This window comes from Dioscorea cayenensis, chromosome 10 (genome assembly GCF_009730915.1).
Source record: "Dioscorea cayenensis subsp. rotundata cultivar TDr96_F1 chromosome 10, TDr96_F1_v2_PseudoChromosome.rev07_lg8_w22 25.fasta, whole genome shotgun sequence".
NCBI lineage: Eukaryota > Viridiplantae > Streptophyta > Magnoliopsida > Dioscoreales > Dioscoreaceae > Dioscorea > Dioscorea cayenensis.
The window spans coordinates 319035-340827 of NC_052480.1; the positions used below are offsets into that span (position 1 = coordinate 319035).

At 36.3% G+C, this 21793-nt stretch overlaps 2 protein-coding genes across 3 annotated transcripts; one reads left to right on the plus strand and one right to left on the minus strand.

The window, feature by feature from the left end:
• The first annotated feature begins 139 nt into the window (after positions 1 to 139).
• On the plus strand, positions 140 to 17867 carry LOC120269944 (DNA polymerase epsilon catalytic subunit A-like). Its single transcript, XM_039276928.1, is given in 50 exon segments — positions 140 to 395; positions 495 to 560; positions 655 to 714; positions 821 to 916; positions 1031 to 1191; positions 1439 to 1527; positions 1619 to 1836; positions 2049 to 2135; positions 2231 to 2365; positions 3247 to 3369; positions 4251 to 4334; positions 4605 to 4769; positions 4890 to 5066; positions 5286 to 5399; positions 5682 to 5786; positions 6461 to 6579; positions 6665 to 6806; positions 6880 to 6974; positions 7185 to 7290; positions 7370 to 7449; positions 7576 to 7752; positions 8452 to 8539; positions 8623 to 8703; positions 8788 to 8931; positions 9282 to 9377; positions 9473 to 9673; positions 10223 to 10277; positions 10420 to 10562; positions 10648 to 11019; positions 11021 to 11097; positions 11187 to 11334; positions 11430 to 11627; positions 11731 to 11805; positions 12222 to 12412; positions 12941 to 13124; positions 13199 to 13263; positions 13643 to 13775; positions 13877 to 13978; positions 14067 to 14150; positions 14268 to 14342; positions 14463 to 14522; positions 14619 to 14875; positions 14948 to 14996; positions 15338 to 15498; positions 15585 to 15651; positions 15827 to 15952; positions 16071 to 16241; positions 16322 to 16534; positions 16649 to 16755; positions 16979 to 17867. Coding segments are annotated over 50 exon segments (6639 nt in total). The 5' UTR covers positions 140 to 236; the 3' UTR covers positions 17337 to 17867.
• Positions 17583 to 21154, minus strand: LOC120269945 (histidine-containing phosphotransfer protein 2-like). Of its 2 annotated transcripts, XM_039276930.1 has the most exons (7): positions 20816 to 21154; positions 20544 to 20674; positions 20373 to 20441; positions 19506 to 19577; positions 18540 to 18612; positions 18104 to 18156; positions 17583 to 17849 (listed from the first exon to the last, which is right to left on the minus strand). In XM_039276930.1, exons 1-6 carry the CDS (start codon positions 20873 to 20875, stop codon positions 18115 to 18117), a joined length of 447 nt encoding a protein of 148 aa, XP_039132864.1. In that variant the 5' UTR covers positions 20876 to 21154; the 3' UTR covers positions 17583 to 17849; positions 18104 to 18114. The 2 variants fall into 2 exon arrangements, with proteins under 2 accessions (XP_039132864.1, XP_039132863.1); XM_039276929.1 differs by lacking the exon at positions 17583 to 17849 and having other exon boundaries at positions 17869 to 18156; positions 20816 to 21152.
• Positions 21155 to 21793: the final 639 nt, after the last annotated feature.

Below are 21793 nucleotides of genomic sequence, written 5' to 3' on the forward strand. Positions count from 1 at the left end.
TCCTGGTCTGATTGATTCAACGGTGGATGTTGTCCAGTTTCTGGATCTGATGACGTCACGGCCATGGTTCGGAAATATTGAAACTAAGCCAGGGTTATTTTCGCCTTTATGAAAATGGCGGCAGCGCGGGAAAATATCCTTTATGAAAGGGCTTCATCCCGCCCTTGAGAAAGGTTCAGGGTTTCGATCTAGGGTTTCTGATCTACTCTATCGATCCGGGCTGGAGATCATCGGCCATGAATGGCGATGCTCGGAGGAGAGTTAGGGGTGACTCCCGAGGCATATCGAAGCAGAAGCTCCGGATCTCGGCTGAAGAGGAGCTTGAATCGAAGCTAGGTTTCAGTCCTTTCACCGAAGGCGAGAAGCGGCTCGGTTGGCTTCTCACTGTAGCCTCTGTGAGAAATTCATTCCCTTAATCTGGTTTTGATTATTGTTTCATTTGGCCTTTTGTGATTATAATTCCGCTAAATTTTTGGATGTCTTCTGATTTGCAGTCATCTTGGGAGGATCAAGATACAAGCAAGATCTACAGCTGTGTTGACCTTTACTTTGTTACGCAGGTAAGGATTTTGAAATTCTTTTCCTCTTTTCATGTAAAATAGAATTATCCGATGTTCAGCTGAAGCTGGATCTGCATATGATGTTTTGGTACAGGATGGATCCACATTCAAAGCAAAACACAAGTTTCGGCCTTATTTCTATGCTGCTGCCAAGGTAAGTATGGGTCTGATTTGGAGAGAGTGGCGAAGTTGCATCCTTTTTCGATTGTCTCATGCCTGTATTCTTGGGTGATCATTTGTTATCACTTGTGATGCTGTAGGACAAAATGGAGTCTGAGGTTGAGGCGTATCTCAAGAGACGCTATGAATCATACATTGCCAACATAGATATCATAGATAAAGAAGATTTATCTTTGGTAAGCTGCTAACAGGTTTTTAGTTTACTGATTGTACATTAGCCTTAGCAGCGAATTCTTCTGTGAAAGATGTAATTTTTGGCTTTTTCTAAATGGTTTCTTTTGATATGGCAGAGAAATCATCTGTCTGGTTTATGTAGGTCATATTTGAAGATATGCTTTGATACTGTACAGCAATTAATGCATGTAAAGAATGATCTGCTGCATGTTGTTGAAAGGAACCAATCAAAACTGGATACTTCTGAAGCATTTGAGTCCATATACAGTGATAAGAGGTAGATGTGCATTTAAATACATCTTCTCTATAATCACCTTGGTAGATTTACTTTTACTTTTAATTTTTTCCCCATCTGATGCATCAATAGGTGGAAGTTTCCATTCTGTGCATTGTTCTTTATCACTAGTCATCTGTTTGCCTGAGCATACTTCACTTTGTCTGTATATCTTTCTTTTTCATGGTTGTGTTGTATAACTTTACTCTTTCTTTGTTTGTAATGGCTATTATGCTCTTATTTTCAGCAGAGTGGAAAGACCACAAGATTATTTGGACTGCATTATTGATTTACGTGAATATGATGTTCCATATCATGTTCGCTTTGCGATTGATATGGGTAAGGGGTACTTGTCATGCATCTCATTCTGCCTCATCCTTTTTGACTCCATTCATCGTCATACCGTTCTTACTATTGAAATATTGTGCAGATGTTAGGTGTGGACAGTGGTATGATGTTAGTGTTTCCGTTGAGGGTGTTGAGTTAAAGAAAAGAGCTGATCTTCTTCAACGTGCTGAAGTTCATGTTTGTGCATTTGATATAGAGACAACGAAACTACCTTTGAAATTTCCTGATGCTGAATATGACATCATTATGATGATATCATACATGATAGATGGGCAAGGGCACCTTATAATCAATCGAGAGGTGAGATTTAGTTTCAAATACTCCTCAGATGTCAATTTGTTTAATCAAAGCTTTGTCTACCAATAATTCTAAAAAAACTAATTGTTTGTGGTTAGAATGATTAGAGTACTTTTATATGCCATGCCTGGAGCTGCCCTTCATGCACATTACATCATTGCTCTTCTGATTCCTTGGCTACATATACTTTGACTTGCTTCTTTCTTATAATGTAGTGTGTGGGGAATGATATCGAGGATCTGGAATATACCCCAAAACCTGAATTTGAAGGTTTGTTCAAAGTTCAAAATGTCAAAGATGAGGTATTCTGTCCTCAACACATTTAAGTTGTTCTTTGGTGGTGTATATGCTTTGTGTTTTATATTTTCAAATTTTCTTCTTGTCATGCTCATTGCAGAAAGAGCTTCTCAGGGTATGGTTTGACCACATGAAAAAGGTGAAACCTGGAATTTATGTTACTTATAACGGTGATTTTTTTGATTGGCCATTCTTAGAGAAAAGAGCTGCTCATCATGGGATTATAATGAGTGAGGTATGGAGGGGACCAAATTTTTAATTTCTTCCATACAATGTTTCTGTGGTTTGTATTGGCATTTATATTTGATGGCACAGTAGTTCACACTTCACAGATGCCATTGTGAAGGTGGCCAAAGTTTAATTTCTTCTCTGAAATATGTTGTTGTTGCTGCTCATTGTTTTAACTTGATCCGGTGCTAAGACCAATTGTCATATTGAATATTTCTTTGCAACACTTGAGGCTGGGTCTTCATTAAGTGCATGCTCTTTGAATTGTCAGTTTCTTCAAAGCTATGCTTTTGACTCTTGGAGGGTTCCTTGATGTATTGCGATTGGTTATAAAATAAAGCATGGCGTCTGATGCGCTTTCATGCCTATTTACATTTCAAAGAGTGTATGCAGTTTGAAGTTTTTCTGATGCTAAGCCTTGTTAAGGTTCTGAGAAAAACTTTACCAGCATCTGATTCCTGTCCTGTATGGATATGATGTTGTCCATGCATGTCATGCTGGTCTGCCTTTCCAAATGCTTTTACCTATAAGAATCCCCTGCATTATAATGTAAGGTGTTAGAACTTATGCAACTGTTGCTGCAAAGTTGTTGATTGTAAAAGTAGCTGTGAAATTATCTATATCCGTAGTATTCTATTAACTTCTTTTGCTATGGAATTTACATTTATGAAGTGAGAAGAGATATGTTTGTTGCAGTTTTGTTTAGTTACTTATTGAGAAGGCCAAATTTGTCTTTTCTGCAGTTGGTTAGGAGAAGCAAATGTAATTTGCTTACATGTTTTTTTGATATCTGAGGTTTAATTCATGCCATAAAAATAGAGTTTTCATTGCTGGTGATCTTCATATAAGTTCACTGATTTCTTATGATACCTAGATTTGATCTTTCAGGAAATAGGCCTCCAATGTGACCAGAATCAAGGAGAATGCCGTGCTAAATTTTCTTGCCATTTAGACTGTTTTGCTTGGGTTAAACGTGACAGCTATCTTCCCCAAGGAAGCCAAGGCCTCAAGGTGAACCATGTTTTGGGAAATGAAAAGTATTATTGGTCGCAAATTTTCTGGGATTTACAATGTTTTCTGACACAAACAGGGGAACTTCAGTTAAATTGTCTCTTTGATTTCTTTGATTTGAATTCATTGACTTGTTTTGTCTCTCTAGATGTGTAGTTCTTGGTAGTCTTTTCATTGTCCTAGAAGATTAGGTAGAACCATATTGCATGCCAAGTTTTGTTGATTATCATTCCTTAAATTATGTCAATCTGGAAATTTGGGCTATTTGTTTCGTCCTTCGCTATATATTTCTCATGCAAAATTCTCAAAAGATCATGCAGGTTCAAATTTCTTGCTTTGAATGCAACTTTCTAGGATTCCAAATTTATCACTTATCGCAGACATGAATACAAATATCTTGTGGGTAATTACATATCCTGGGCCATGATTTTTTCATCAAAAATATTTAGTTTCTTTTAGTGGTTTAGCTAACATTTTGTTTGAATGATCCAGAGCCCTCTCATCATCTAATGCTGTCAATAATGATAACACTAAAATCTTTGACATTGAGGGGCATTCATCTTTTAAATATTGATGGATGTTCTTTGATGGTTAGGGCGGGCAGTTATTGCTATGGATGGGTTTTCTACTCTAGTCTGTGGACCAAGCTTAGATAGTTTCATTTCATTTGCAGTTTTGCTATTTGTATGATTTTGTGTCTATATAGTATTTTATATAGTATGAATTGGCCTTATCAATCTATTTGGTGTTGACTATTGTTGACGCTTTCTTATGCAAATGTGGATTTTTTCTTTTATTTATGGATAATTTGCTTTTCCCGTTATTGTTTGATCATTTTTTTTTCATGTTCTGGTAACTTTATTTTCTCCTGTTGTCTATAGGCTGTTACAAAGGCCAAGTTGGGTTATGATCCATTAGAGGTAAATCCTGAAGACATGGTTCGATTTGCAATGGAACAACCTCAGGTATGTCCTTTCAAACTGCAAAATTTAACTGATGAAGTGCTGTTATAATTAATCATACATGATGTGATGGTTTATGGTATGTCATATAAATGACACCGCATATATGCCTTATGCCCGGAGAATAAATGTAACTGCTCTGACTTTTTTATTTTCAGTTGAATCTTTTGCTCCTGGGTCGGTTATCAGACCTATTTAGATTTCTCAAATCAGATGATTGCTATGTGCGTTGTTTGAACTGCTGAGGATGGTTTTGGTTTTTCATTGTTTCAGATTATGGCGTCCTATTCTGTATCAGATGCTGTGGCAACTTACTATCTTTACATGACATATGTGCATCCGTTTATTTTCTCTCTTGCAACTATAATTCCCATGCCACCTGATGAAGTCTTGCGCAAGGGAAGTGGTACCCTTTGTGAAATGCTTCTCATGGTTCAGGTGGGGTTGTCAGAGAACTTCCTTTTTTTTTTTTCAAGCAACGTACCTGTATGATATTGTTTATGTTAGCTGGATGATCCCCACTTGACTCTTGAATTGATTGATTTAATTTACATTCAGGCGCATAAAGCGAATGTCATCTGTCCCAACAAACATCAGGCAGATCCAGAGAAGTTCTACAACAATCGCCTTCTAGAAAGTGAAACTTACATAGGAGGGCATGTTGAATGCCTAGAAAGTGGGGTATTTAGATCTGATCTTCCCACAAAGTTTCAACTTGATCCATCGGCATTTGAGGTAATCATTTCTGTAAACATCGAAGGTCTTTAATTTTCACACAGCTATGTTAAAAATAATGTATTTAAATTGGACGAAAAATGATATTTAGAAATAAAACTTAAAGCTTTTAATTCTTGTTTCGTACATTGATATTTTCATATATGCATGAAACTATGAGTATTCCTTCACGTAAAAGTTTTTCCAACATGAAATTATTATGATTTTTTTTATCTGCAGCAATTAATCAGGAATCTTGATCGTGATTTGCAATATGCCATAAGCACAGAGGGGAAAATGGATGTTGACTCTATATCAAACTATGAAGATGTGAAGAAGGCGATATTAGATAAGGTGCCATCAAATTTAGTACTGCAGATTTTCTTGTTCATAATTTTCGCAGGTGTTCCTATTCTTAAATTGCTAGTCTGCTCAATAATTTATTTTTCAAAAAAAATTCATTTTTCAGGGGTAATTCCTGTTCCACTTTGTTCCTAAATCTTTATTAAACCTTGATTGATTTGCAACTTTCTTTGTTAGTCGCATATATGTATGCATGCTTTATTTTATTTTATTTTATTTTTTCCAGAATATCTATTCACCTCGAGGTTTCAGTAATCATTTGGCTTATTGCAGCTTACACTATTGAGAGATCATCCAACACGTGAAGAGTGCCCTCTTATTTATCATTTGGACGTTGCAGCAATGTATCCAAATATCATTCTCACAAACAGGCTTCAGGTACTTGCTTGTGATGGTATTGTGCTAATTACATGGAAAAGAACGTTCCTTTACAAAGTTCTTCATTTATGCTTTTGAAAAACTCATGTTACCAATTAGCTGATCGAGTAATTTATTTGGAGAGAATGGTGAATTGCTTCATGATGATTCTATATAGCATGCAACTGATAATCAAAAACTCTTTCACATAGGAACACTTCTCCCATAATAAGAGAGAAATAAACCTGGCCTAACCTAGAGAAGAAAATGGATTTGGGCATCTTAGAATAAAATGGTTTATGCTGATATAGATTGCATGTACCAGCCAGTTTTGTGATCTCATTATTTTCTTTGCCATTTATGAATGGTTCGTTAGATTGATTTGTGCAGTATCAGCATGATTCATGCTTAGGTTATAGACACATCTTGATCATGTTCTTCTCCTATTTGCCCTAATTAGCTAAGGTTAGCTTTTGTTTATATTTTTCTTGCTGACTAAAATATTTCTAAGCAACTAGGTTGTTTTACATGTTTTGCACTATAGTACCTGTTGTGCTTTTATATGAGTAGCTTTTGAGTTACTTTTATTTCTAATTCCATTTTCATTTACCTTAAATATGTTTATTATTTCTGATCTTGTTCTTAGACATATCTACGCTAATGTACTGATTATTGAGATAAATATATTGTTTCAGCCACCATCAATAGTATCAGATGTTGTTTGCACTGCATGTGATTTCAATCGCCCTGGCAAAAATTGTCTCCGCAAGCTTGAATGGGTCTGGCGAGGGGAGACCTTCATGGCAAAGAAAAGGTTTTCTCTTTTCATACTCATACATATGTTGTTAAATTAGTATGTCCAAATAATCTTATATGAATAAATCATCATATTTTTTCAGTGATTATTTTCACCTGAGGAATCAGATAGAGTCTGAAATCATTGAAAATGTTGATGGGCAGTCCTCAAGACCCTTTCTTGACCTTCCAAAAACAGAACAGCTGGCAAAGCTTAAAGATAGGTTGAGGAAATATTGCCAAAAGGTTAATACAAGTACTTTAGCGCAGGCTTGCTTCTGGAAAAACATGTAATGAATGTTTTCCTAATATTTAACAGGCTTATAAAAGGGTTCTTGACAAGCCCATTACTGAGCTTCGAGAAGCTGCTATCTGCATGCGTGAAAATCCTTTTTATGTTGATACTGTGCGAAGGTTAGCAGACATCAACTCCTACTATTCATGATATTTGGCAACAGTTTGTTACTGTCATTTATTTTACTTGCATATTTGGATATGGCTGTCTCTACTTTCTTTCATAGTGAGAGGTTTTGGGTTTTTAGTTTTATATTTTTTGATAAGTAGTTGCAGTGGACCTCCTGGCTATGTTAATTCTAATTGATATCCGCCATGATCTAATTTCAGTTTTCGAGATAGAAGGTATGAGTATAAAGGTCTTAATAAGATTTGGAAGGGAAAATTAGCTGAAGCAAAGGCAAGTGGGAATTCCATGATGATCCAAGAAGCACAGGTTGGCTGTATTTCTTGAGTGTTGGCTATGATCAGCTTTAGAATGCTTGTTTTCACTGGCTCCTCTTTTGAGTTTGCAGGATATGGTTGTGCTTTATGATTCACTACAACTTGCTCATAAATGCATACTTAATTCATTCTATGGATATGTCATGCGCAAGTGAGTTGCATTCTATACTTTTTATGCTTGGTGATTTAGAGTCATTTGCTTTCACTATATTTTCTTCATGGTTTATTTTATACTTTCCATGACTTTCTTTTTCTTCTACATGATTGGTTCCTAAAGAGGTGCAAGATGGTACTCAATGGAAATGGCTGGAGTTGTCACTTACACAGGTGCAAAGATCATCCAGAATGCTCGTTTACTTGTTGAAAAAATTGGGAGGCCATTGGAATTGGACACTGACGGTATCTGGTGTGCTCTTCCAGGATCTTTCCCCGAGAACTTTACTTTTGAAACAAAGTAAGTTTGTTTGATTGTCGAAAATCACATCAAGATTGCCACTTATATTGTTTTTTAGTATTTCTATATGCACCATGCAATAATCTGGATTTAATTTGAGTCCTGTTCTTACATATACTTACCATAATAAACCAAGGCTTTTCTCTTGCTATTTTCCATATTGTTGTACTTATCTATTCCAACCACGTTAATATTGTCTTTAGGCCTTAAAAAAGAAGTTTAAAGGTATAGAAGTATATGAGATAAATCAATAGGAAAATCTTGCAGATAAAATCTAAACTATAATATCCTATAAAAAAAAACTAGATAATTATTTGTCATATTAAATCTTCTATTTAGTAAATTTTCTCCTCTCCTGTCTGAAAAAAGCTATATTAGGTAAATCTAGAGGCCTCCAAGTCCACAATGTGTATCCATTTTGATGCAGAAGGTTAATGAAGTCTTGGTACTATCAGGAATATGCTAAATGAGGGTTGCCAACCTGCTCAAGACTGATAATCTTGGGAAGACCTTGATACCTTCCACAATATTTCCTCATATCATCACTTGTCAGTTGTGAGATATTCTTTGAGTGAAGTTAACTATAAGATTTAGTTATGTAAAGTGATTTATGTAGAAGACTAACTTCTTGTGTGGTCATTGTTTGTTTTTTAATTTCCTTTCTTTTAAGGTGCTTATCATTTTTAAATTGCCTTGCAGACAGGCAAAGAGAAAGCTGACAATCTCTTATCCGTGTGTTATGCTTAATGTTGATGTTGCCCAAAACAACACTAATGATCAATACCAGGTGGGGAACTGGCAGACAAGATTCGTGAAAATCTCACAAATTACATGTTTGTTTATAAAATTCTCTTTCCTCTCTTCAAACAGACTCTTAAAGATCCTATTACCAAGACATATACTACACATAGTGAATGCTCCATTGAATTTGAAGTGGATGGACCATATAAGGTGAAATGGTGAATTGTATGTCTCCTTTTGGTTTAAAGTCAATGGCAATGCATCTCATATTGAGTATTTATTTCGTCATAACAGGCAATGATCCTTCCAGCTTCAAAGGAAGAAGGTATTTTGATCAAGAAGCGTTATGCTGTTTTTAATCATGATGGAACCTTGGCTGAGCTTAAAGGTTTTGAGATCAAGAGGAGAGGTGAGCTGAAGCTAATAAAAGTTTTCCAGGTATGTTGCTTTGCTTCTTGTATTATTCATACCTTTGTGCGTGTGTGTGATCATCACATCCTTTGGTTTATGTTCCATATGCTTGTGAAAGTTCTCTGTCAAGCGTTTAGTTTTGTCTGTTGCTATGAGGTTGCAATCCACATTTTCTATTGAAACCTGGAAATCTCCATCATCTTACTCCCATGAATTAGGCATCTGTTGTGCTTAATTTTTTGGCATACCAAGGCTTCTATGTTTCTATTTTTCATTTTCTGAATACATGATTGACCACCATTTGCTAGAATTTATGCTGCTCTTCACTTCATGGTGAGCCATGTGGGAGTGATATTGATTGGTTTTCTGCTCAATAGGCAGAGGTTTTTGACAAGTTTCTTTATGGGTCAACCTTGGAAGAGTGCTATGCAGCTGTTGCAGCTGTTGCAAACCGGTGGCTTGATCTTTTAGATGTAAGTTGTGGAAGCATAGTTTGATCAGCTTGACACTGTTGGTTAACTTTTACCTTCGTTATCTTAGTGATCTTTTGTTTATATGCTTTTGCCAGAACCAAGGAATTGATATAGCTGACAGTGAGTTGCTTGATTACATATCTGAATCAAGCACAATGAGTAAATCTTTAGTTGATTATGGAGAGCAGAAGTCATGTTCTGTGACAACAGCAAGACGACTTGCTGATTTTCTTGGAGACACTATGGTCAAAGACAAAGGACTTCGCTGCCAATACATAGTTGCATGTGAACCGCGGGTAACTAGCCAACTCTTTATTTGAGATCTGCATTTGCAGAGGTGCTTGTGATGCTAGATTGTGTGTTACTTTTACAACTATTGATTTCAATATCTCATCCACGTGTAAATTACATCCAGTGTTTTTCCTCTGAAGTATGCTAATCTCAATAGCCCCTTTTTTTTTTTGCATATTATTTTTTTCTGTTTTTCAGATATTGTGTAACTAAAAATAAGAATGTTAAAATGGTGGTTTCTACATCTTATCCAGCTGGGTGACATGGGCTTGGGTAGGGTGGTTTGCATTCAAGCACATGAGGAAAGCAAGCTTTGTTGCTAGTGTTCTTTTCCTGGATAGGTGTGCTTAGAAAGGGTAGTTTTTTATGCAACCATAAATTTTATCCAACAAGAGCGATCACGACAAAAATTTTATGCTTCTTTCTGAGCTTGTATAGTTATTCTTCTTTCTGAGCTGTACATACAATATTGGTATCAATTTTTTCTAACTGAGATTTCTTGAATCTTTCATCTTTCCCAAATCTTCGACCTAATGTGCCCCTAATGCTTACAGGGCACTCCTGTAAGTGAGCGTGCTGTCCCTGTTGCCATTTTTGAAACTGATTCAGGTATGGTCTATCTTATTTCATCATCAAGATATTAATTTTGCATTGTTGATTATTATATATTCATATGCTTTGGGTTGAATTGGGTATTTAACAGAAAAATCTGATTTATAAAAATCTCATTTTGTTGTTTCTCTTTATCCAGAAATTGCAAAATTTTATCTTCGCAAGTGGTGCAAGATCTCATCTAGTGTTGGAATCCGGTCTATTATTGACTGGTCCTATTACAGGCAACGTCTAAGTTCTGCTATTCAAAAGATTATAACCATTCCTGCTGCTATGCAGAAGGTTTGAGCTGTGAAATTCAGAGCAATTTTTTTGTGTATAGATGTTCCTATACATTTCTTCTAATTCCAAAGCTGTGCACTATCAGGTTTCTAACCCAGTTCCAAGAGTAGTTCATCCCGATTGGCTTCACAGAAAGGTCCGGGAAAAAGAGGAACGTTTTCGGCAACGCAAACTAATTGATCTCTTTGCTCCAATCAGCAAAGATGAGGCCATGCTAGAGGAGTCACATGTCCAAGATCTGGAGGATGCCATACATGAAGGGCGTACTTCCAGAATCAGAAAGCAGCCCATAGCCCACAGCTATGAGCTTAATAAAGAAAACTTAATGGGCAAACCATCTTGTGTAGTGGATGGGGTTCTTCCTGAAGACCAACAACACAATGCTGCTATGAAGAGGTTGCACAAGCCTCTTATATCAGTGAGTCAAAATGGCACATCGAGTGAATTCATTGACAGGAAAAGTTGATTATCAAGGGTGGCTTGAAGCTAAGAAGAGGAAATGGAAAACAATCCGTGAAGAAAGAAAGAGGCGAAAGTAAGTGATTTTGCTTGTTTAACCTTCTTCATAGTTGTGACTTAGATATTTGCCTTTATATTGTTTCCTGACAGTTCATTGGTATTCAGATTAGGTAGCATTAAGCAACCACATCAGTCCAATGACAGCATTAAATTGGTCAGTTCTAAGCTAAGTTCCAGACATGGCCAAGATAGCAGTGGGCTTGTTACACTCTTCAGAAAGCACGAGATGGCCCTTATTCGATCACACTGGCAGGTAGTAACTATAAAGGCACACTTTGCCTTGTGAATCTGACTATACTTTACTGTCCACGACAATGATCACTTAAACTCAAATTTTTTATGGGACAGATAATTCAAATCCTTTCAAGCACGCAACTTGGGTGCTATTTTGCTTGGGTTGTTGCAGATGGAAGCATGTTTAAAGTCCCCATCAAAGTGCCAAGAGTTTTCTATCTCAATTCCAAAGCACCAATTACTGAAGAATTTCCTGGAAGGCTTGTGAACAAAATTCTACCTCATAACAAACCCAACTTCAATCTCATTGAGGTGCCCAATTTTCATCAAGAATGTAATATGTTTAGAATAACAAATGATTGAGCTTTGATTGCACTATGTTATCAAACCTGTGGTATCTGTTTTTTGTATGTAGGTTGCTATTGATGAAGACCAGTTTAGGGCTGAAAGCAAGAAGCTCGCAATTCACCTAGCAGATCCAGAAGTTGAGGTAAAACTTTGTCAACTTGTCAAATCCATTGCTGAGAAATGAATTATTCAACCTAGCCTCCTTTGGCTCTTACTTCCAGTGCATTTTGGTTATTGTGCGACCTTGTGAGGCTGGAGTTGCAAGCATCTTTTAATATTGCCTACAAGAAGGGCTAACTTCTACATTCTGGAACCCAGGATTTCTTGTTCTGTTTCAGTATTTTCTGTTATTATAGATTGGAAAATGTTACTTCAGCCCGCTATATGTTACTATTGCATGTCACATGTTGTGACTATCCTTATACATATAATATTATCTTCAAATTCCAGGGACATATATTGGAAGCTTTTTTTTTTTTAAATGCAATCAGTTATCAAATGTTTTTTATATTTCATGTTGGGTATATATGCTAATAATTATAGTTCAACTCTTGCCAGGGGATATATGAGACAAAGCTGTCATTGGAGTTTAATGCTATCCTTCATATTGGTTGTGTTTGCAAAGTAGACAAAACTGCCAAGTTTCGTAATACCCAGGAAGGCTGGGCACTGAATGAGTTGCATATGAAAACTACTGCAGAATGCTCTTATTTAGAGCGCAATGTTTCGTTCTTCTATTTGTATCATAGGTAAGTAACAATTGCTAATGTTGCTATATTTTGCTTTTTTCTTTAATGGTTGATTCCACATCATAGTTTAAAATTTAAATTCTAGTACTAGTTATTTATGATAATATTATCTTTTGCTGCTTTGATATGCATTCACAGGCATGTTTCTTTTCTTTCTTTTTTTTCTTTATATTTTAACTGATCTTATAGATCATATCATCTTCAATCTAACTGTAAATTGTAAGAACTTCATTATTCCTGAACCAATCTTCATTTATATCTAGTCTTTCCCAGAGACACACATGTAGGTCTTCCTTTTGAGTTTCTTGATGCCATGCTACCTACGGCCTTGTTTATTTGCTTTTGTCTCACTTTCTTGTTATATTAAAGTATAGCAAACTTATCTTTTTTGATTTACTCAATATCTTGGAAGTTGCAATGAATCATTCAAGATGTTGCCTGAGGTCGGGACAGTTGTTAAGCTAAAAATAAAGCTAAATCGTGTGGTGAATTTTCGGAAGTCATATACTAAGATTATTTTTTCCTCAGCTTGTCCGACGGAAGGGCATTATATGCCATATATTTTCCAGTATCTTGTACAGTACTGGTCGTGGTTGTTAATCCTTTTCAAAATAGGGAATTGTCATCATCCCTTCTTGAAAGACAATTCCGAGAAGCTTGCCAAGGCTTGTCCAACAAATCTCCTTTGCGGGAGAACAATACTACCTTTAAGGTATGGTATGCTCGACCTATGTCAAGAGGCATTTAATACATCCAAACTAATTCTTGATGATTAATTATGCTCAGGTAGATTATGTTCGGTCAATTGAAGCTGGTGAGCAACTTTTGCAAAGAGCTTTGATAGAATACAGGTGTTGATATATTACTATCTCCACTGCCCTTTTATAATATTGATGCTATTTTATTGCTTTGTTAATCTTAATCTGCAGTTGATATTTCTGCATTTATACATATTAGTTTCTCAACATGATTAAACCTTCTAGCCTTGGGAATTACTCACCTTGGATATTTGCGGCATTTAATACTAAGACATTTGAGCATCTTTTAATCCTTCTGTCTTCTTCCTCTTGAGTTCTTTGATTAAATTGGCTAATTAAATATAACTAAAATTCCTGGAGCTAGAAAAATGTATCATTTGATTATGTATGGTTATGATTTTGTTCTTTCCTATGTTTTGTAAATAATTTAGGTGTTTTAATTTAGACTTTTGATTAAATGTTTTTCTAACAGGCATCATCACCCTGGTCCTGCCATTGGGATTATAGAATGCCCAAACATTGAAGCTATGAAGTTAGGAATACGAACTTTGGATGATTTTCCCTGTATCAAGATTCCTTGCAATGCAAGGGATAATAACTATCAGGTACTTTTTATTCATGTCACTAAAGTTGTCATATGTTTTCCTTTATGCCTTGTCTAACTTCACGGAAGGTTGTCCTTAAAATTTATTTGACTGATTCACAGGCACTCGGATGGCAACTTGCAGCTGGTAAAATTGGCATGCAAAGATGTGCTGCTTCATTACAATGGTTTAATGAAAGAATTCACCTTTCGAGATATGTGCATGTATTGTACTTTGCATAACTAGCAAGTTCATGTTTTTAAATAACTGATGTGACTTGTGACAGTTTTCTCTTTATAAACTATTTGACAGGTCCCTTTGGGAAACTTTGAGCTTGATTGGCTTCTTTTTACCGCCGATGTTTTCTTCTCCAGAGCACTACGGGATCAGCAGCAGGTTAATTCTCAACTTGAACGGCATAAAAATATCTTCTTATACTTCTCATGTGATCACTGGTTGGTGTATTGTTGCTTAGTTCTTAACTCTGATTGTTAAGATCCTTTTTATGCACAGATACTGTGGATATCTGATGATGGGATTCCTGACCTAGGAGGTAGCTTTGAAGGCGATTCTTGCTTTGCAGATGAAGTAAGCACTTGAAATTACATATTTAGTATACAGGAGGGATGCTTCTAATGGTATTCTGTTTGCTTGAAATCTATTTTATTTCTTTCAATAATTTGTAAGTGACAAACTTTTGTAAAGCAGGTCAGTCAACCATCTCTCACTTATCCAGGGGCATACAGAAAATTAGTTGTTGAACTTAAGGTAATCACAAGTGTTTTGGAAATCATACATTCCAAATGAGATGCTAGATCAATTTTACATGTGCATACCACAACTTGTGAATTAATGCTTTGGCAGATCCATCATCTAGCTGTCAATGCTCTTTTAAAGAGTAGCCAGGTGGATGAAATGGAAGGAGGATCATTGTTTGGTTATGACCATGACATGCATTCTGGATCGCTTGCCAGTGATGTGAACTATGATGAAGCTAGCGCATGCGTCCATGCATTTAGAGTACTCAAGCAACTAATACAGAGGTGCATTGCCGATGCTGTCACATCTGGAAATGTGTTTGCAGATGCAATTTTGCAGCATCTATATCGTTGGCTTTGCAGGTTGGTTTATTAGGCTAAATCATTAACTATATTCTTGCCTCATTTGATCAAGTTGCTAATTGTGCATGTCAGTCCGCTCTCCAAACTTCATGATCCAGCTCTTCATCGTTTACTGCACAAGGTCAGTTGCTTGTTGAATTCACTTGCTGATAAGATCTTTAAAGCAAACATGTTTAAAGATTTTCACATTATGCTATTGAACTGAATTTTTCTAGTTTGTTTGACAGAGGATTGTTTGTTGTGATCCTCTTTTAACAGACCATCTTTACTGAGTCAAATCCATGTATGAATGTATTTGCAAGCAAGATATCTGTGAAACTGTTGTGCTATCTACGCTTCACATTTCACATATATGTAAAAAGGGTTTTTTGTTTTTATTTATGAGGCAGTGAAATGTTTATTAGGTCTCTATTCTAGTAGTTATGCTATTGCCCATTAAGTTTTCTTGTAATATTTATATAGGTCATGAAAAAGGTTTTTGCACTACTTCTGGCGGAGCTTAGAAAGTTAGGCGCCACAATAATCTTTGCAAACTTCTCAAAGATCATTATAGACACCGGAAAGATGGATTTGCCGTCTGCCCATGCATATTGTGATTGCTTACTGAAAACTCTACAAACAAGGTGCTTCATTGTCCACTAATGAAATTTAGATTATAATTACACTAATCTATCTTGCTTACTAATATGCTAATATTTTGCCATTACAGGGACCTTTTTGAGTGGATTGAGCTTGAACCAATGCACTACTGGCATTCATTCTTATTTATGGATCAGGTTCTTTACTGCCACCAGGAATATATAGTGCCCTTCAATCTGCTCAGAAATTGATCATTTGAATATTATTTCCTTTTATCTATGTTTTTTTTTAATAACTTAATCCGGGTGTCATTTGCCGGTTAATTTTCAGACCACATGGGAATTTTAAAGTCTACTCTTATTATTGTGGCAGTATAACTATGGGGGGATTCAGGCTAAGTCTCTACCTGGATCCCAGACTGAAGCTGTTATTGATGAATCTGAAGTTGACATCGTTTCAAGTTGGAATATAGCAGAATGCTTGCCAAAGATGACTCAGGTCAGTCACAATCTTCTATTCACATTGTTATATCCAGTAGTATCATCTATTTGTTGTGCATCTTCAATAATATGTCTGACAATCTTACTCTTACTGGATTATGTTGAATGCCTCACAGGACCATTTTGTTTTGGTTGTTTCCGAGTTCTTGTATATTCCATGGAAGTACTTGAGGGAACAGGTTGCAAGTAGGATGTCTGCAAGGGATGAGAACACTTGCACTCCATCAATCACAATAGCAGCTTCTGAGACTTTTCAAGCATGTATTACAGAGTATCTCAAAGAACAGGTAAGAGCAATGTTATCTTTAGAAAATCGGGTTAAATTGATTGGCAAAACATCTTCTTATTGCCTCCTTGCATCTTGTAGATCAGCAATTATTTTACAGAGAAACTTTTAAGGATAGTGCGTGATACACTTCACCACCTCAAGGGAAAAAATAAAATGGAAACAGATGACCAGACAAGTCACGCATTAGAACAAGCTGCTCCTCATCCACACAAAGGAGATGCAGCATTGGAGTTTATTAAGCATGTCTGTGCTGTTCTTGCCCTTGACCTAAATGTTCAGCATGATGTCCTGGTATGCATCCCCTTTACACTGCTAAATGGCTAAACCGGAATTGAATTCATAAAAGAAACCACAATAATTTGCTAGCACACACTCAAATGAGTATATGTCACATGTCATTTGCAGAGGATGAGGAAGAATTTGTTGAAATTGGTCCGGGTAAAAGAATTCTCTCCAGAGGCACAGTTCCATGATCCATCCCCAACGTTCACACTACCAAATGTCATTTGCAGGTATGTTGAAAACCTGCCTATCAAGTTCTTATCAGATAACTAGATAAGCCTTATTATATCTGAATTTAAAATTCCTGAAAATTTTACAAAAGTACCAATGGGCTTTGGGGTTCAAGGATTAAGTAGTAGAAACTTGAGAAGACAAATATGAACACATAGATGAGGCATAGGAATGATTCTTATTCAAAACAAATCCGAGCACTATCTACTGTCTGCGCTGCAGCTATTGCAATGACTGCCGAGACCTGGACCTTTGTCGTGATTCGGTTCTTATGGAGCATGAGTGGCGGTGTGCTGTACCACAGTGCGGTCAGCCATACAACCGAGAGCAAATGGAGAACGCTCTGCTTCAAATAGTTCGTCAACGGGAAAGGCTTTTTCATTTGCAGGATGTGGTTTGCTTGCGCTGTAGGCAAATAAAAGCGGCTCACTTGGCTGAGCAATGCGTGTGTGGTGGCATATTCAGGGTCAAGGAAGACTCCTCTGAATTCCATAACAAAATGCAGGTGTTTTTAAACATTGCCAGGCGTCAGAAATTTCAATTGCTTCAAGACTGCACATCCTGGATTCTCTCAAGTTAGACAGGCACGGTGGCCCACCCCTCGCTTAATTCTTTTCTTTTTCATTTTTTTGTTGCTTACATCATCAAACCACATCCATCAACAGCGGCCTTTCAACGGTTATTGAATGCACTGTGTATAGATAGATAGGTGAGTAGGCTACAAAACGGTTAAAGATGGGAGACTCATTTCGGCTTTTAAAACCATTTGTTGTGCCATGGCAGAGAGATGTTCATAGTCACCAAATTAAATTCAACCGAGTCTGTGTAGCAATATAAGCCCTTGTCCTTGCACCTTGTGCATGATTTGTAAATGTAAGAACAATGCGTTTGCGACGTTTTATGTTTACACATCTTTCACAAAAACATATATTGTGGCACGTAGAGCCACCATGTTCTACGTATTTGGGTTAACTCACAGACAATATGAAGTAAATCTAAATTGCATCCTGCTCATTATTTAGATGGAGCTCTGACCAAAATTTTGGAGTAATTCTTTAGTCCTTCACTTTGGCTCCTTTGTATAAGTTTGGAACTGAAACAAAAAAAAAAACTGATCCTGCTCAATGATTCTTCATTTGTAACAAAATACAAAATATACAGCAGCCTTGTCAATCACAAATTGGCCTGCTCTCGGCATAGAAATCTTTAACTACAGAGAACTTCATACGTTAACACTCAGTTCATAACATCTACGACCACAAAATTTTATTCAATACTTATAAATGAGAGTCTGTCCTATGTAACATAATAACTAGCAGACACTGGAACCAAAGCAGGCATGCTCACAAAGTTTCTCCTCAATTTTTCTGTTTGTCATAGGCTTGAATCCGCTGCTCCAGCTGCATCAACAGATCCACGAGAAATTAGCAAACATATATAGTCTAAACTTCAACACAGATTCCTAAGAGTTGCAGAGCATACGCAAATTAAATCATAGTAATTCTAAGCATACAAATAACAATGGTTGCATATGCAGTCCATAATAACAAGCGAAAGTTTAGCCTTCTGCTTAGAAGTTTCAGACTCACAATGTAGATGAATTTATTTTTCATAAGTTATAATTAGAGAACAAAAATATTGGAAATTGGAAGCGATGAAAACCCCCTTTGACATATTAAACTCTGTTACCAAGGCAACATTTTTTTTGACTGGAGTATGACTTAAGTATTCATTACGATTGTGTACCTGAAAAATGAAAACTCAAGAAGAATGCTCCAATTACCTGCAGCATAGTTTCAAGCTTGCTTCTTAGATGCAGATATTCACGCTTGACAACATTCAGAGCACGGAGGCACCTATTTGAAAAAAGCCATGTTAAAAGAACAGTGCTTGTGCTAAAGAGGAAATATCAAGGGTTAAAGGGCAAGGCGTTGATCTTAACGTCCACTGAGTAATTAATAAGTATTAGTAGACATATGAAAGCATTCGAAAAAAAGGATAACATAAATTGATCAGGGGAGCTTGGGGGCAGAATATTCTTAACAGCATCTACCAAGAAAATCGGAGATGATTGATGATTCATAAATAACCCAAGTCCTAGAAGATCACTATCCCACCAACCTTCAACCAGATACTTAATTTCCATTGCCAATAAATCACGGCGCTGAGGCACTAGCCATTATATCCTAAACAGAATGGAGCTTGTCGTTACAACTCATGAAATAAACTTGGATAACCACAAAGATCTTTACATCTGTGAGAATCTCACAGTTTAGTATGTAAAATCTATCTTATCATCTCAAGATCCTATCGACACCTCCTTGGTTTACTTGAAAAACATCAAAAAGATAAAATTCCACAAGACTACCATTCAGCCAACCAAACTCAATAATTTAGGGTAAAAACTTTCTTGATTATTGCCCCAAAAACAAGATTATGGTAAACTCCATTTTCTCCAAAGATAATATCCAAAATGGTATTATAAGGCATCCAAAAAAAATTAATTATCTAACAAAAGGCGTTCAAATAATATGTAAAATTAATCCACCAAATAACTAAAAATAATATCAAAAGTGTAGTAGGCTAATGAAACAATAAGCTACCAAACAAAAGATCTTAAAGAGTCCGTAAAACTAATAACCTAAAAAGCCATTGTAAAATAACAAAATATTCTATTAGTGTCCTGGAAGTTGTTTAAATAAAAAATTGTTCACAAAACCATGATATGATCATGAGAATCAATTCATACCCTTCTCTGTCATTGTCCTCAAGGGAATGACGGAACTGAATGCATGCCAATTTCACATTCTGAGCACCCACACTGTAAAATAGTACACCAGTAGCACATATGAGCGCAAATGAATTTGACAAACACAATGGCCTGTGAAAAATTAGCACTTGGTGGATGAAGATAAAGAAGTGAAAGAAATAGGCTAATAAAGAGTTGATATAATCATTTCAATTTGTATTTGACCATGAAGCCCAAAATATAACCCTCAACTCTGAGTACCATTTATGTGAGATAAGTGCTGTTACCCTGGCAAGTAAAAGTACAAAAAGGAAAACTGACACACGCTAGGCGTACAAAACAAAGAAGTATTGGGGAAGGTCAAAAGCCAGTAAGTTCATTTATATTAACACATGTGATCATAAATGTCAACCGTGTGAAATGAAAAACTTGTTTTGTATCCAGTCCTTGTGACACGGCAATCAGTCTGTCCGTAGGTTGAAAAATAACTAGAATGAATATGACCAAAAAGAACATCCCGCTTTCCAACTTTAATAAAACTGCAAATGAGGATATCTTCAATCATAATTTCACAAACATTGTAAGTACTACGAGAAGATCATGATGAACTGCAATTCGATCACCAAATGCAGAGAAAAAAAAATAAAAAACTAGCCAAGTTAAAAACATCAACAGCACATGCTTTTCCTTCAAAAACATAGTGAACATAGAAAAATACTAAGAAGAATTAATCAATTAAAACAGATGAGCAGAAATACCATTTCCAATGCTCAGTACCACCAAGCACTAACCAGAAAACACAATTCATCCTATCAAGTCTAGAATCCATAGAAACACACTAAAAAAAAGAGGGATTTAGATCAAAACCTCGAGCTACTCCCTTTGAGCTGGTGGATATAAGCATCCACTTGTTGGAATTCAATCACCGGCTGATTCCTGAGAAAGCAAATACCAAAAAAATAAAAATAAAAAAATTTCCCAATTTCATCATAAACACGCATACTCAAAAGATGAAGTAAATTAAAAATTAAAACATACATTATTTTATCCAACTCGCCAAAAATCCTCTCAGCATCATCACAGAACAAAGTGACAACTTCCATGACAAAGCAAGGGTTAGTCTCATCCTGCAGACTCTGCAACTGTTGAAACTGCTCATCCAGCAACCCCTGCAACAAAAAAAACCACTCAAATAACAACAATCCCCCAATTCCAGAACATCTCACAAAACCCTAACACGATCAAACCAAAAAGTCAAAATTCTCCATATAAAACACGAAATCAAAAGCCAAAAGAAGAGACCAAAGTACCTCCTGGTACATGGAGTCCATCAGCGAGGCTAGTTGTTCCTTCAGTGCGACAGCCGCCATGAGAGATCCAAAGGGAAGGGAAGAAGGGGGTTCTATATGGAGTTCTCTTGTGGCTCGGAGACGAAGAAGCAATGACGAAGAAGATAAGAGTAATATTTATTGCTGGAAATCCAAAAGATGAAACCTTTCTCTCTCTTTCTCTGCTCTTTATTATTCGCTCTTGGACTCTGAGAAAGAAAAAAAGAAGAAAGCCTGTGATTCCTCGCTCTGATGCCGAGATTTTAAATATCTCGTGCCTTTTTCGTAACTCCTACTTAATCAATCCTTCTTCTACATCTCTGTTTTTTTTTTTTTTTTAACTGAAGGATGTTCATACGCTACGAATTTCCATTTGTACGTCTCTTGGTCTTATGACTTTGACCGTTGGATTCAGAAGTCTGACTATATTAGCCATGGGATGGACTGACATGCGTGGAAATTGTATAAATGATTGTTAGCATATCAGCTTCAGACATAATAATTTTTTAAAAAAAAAAACATAAGTGGATAAATCATAATTTTATTTAACAAACAAAAACGAGTATAGATTGAAAACTGAAGAAGAGAAAATGGATCTACCCTAATCCAAGTGAATTAGAAAAGTCATCACTAGTAGTGATATACTTCCCAGGAAATTATAGTGGATCAAACAAAAACGAAAGAAGCGAAAAAGAATTCGATAGCTAGAAGATGAAAAACATCAGAAGGTGTCAAAGATCTTCATCAGCTAACTAAAAGGATAGGAAGTGAATCACTCCCTAACTGCATAGGATCCATGAGTGGTGTCCGGTATTGCAGAGGTACCACCAGGACAACCCCGTAGCTTAAGAACTAATAAAGTTAAGGGATTGCTTTTATCTTTTGAGATGCTTCGTTTAGGAGTACTTGTTGACTCCCAGTAACTCTGCAGAAAAACCATCAAATGAGCATATTAGCAAT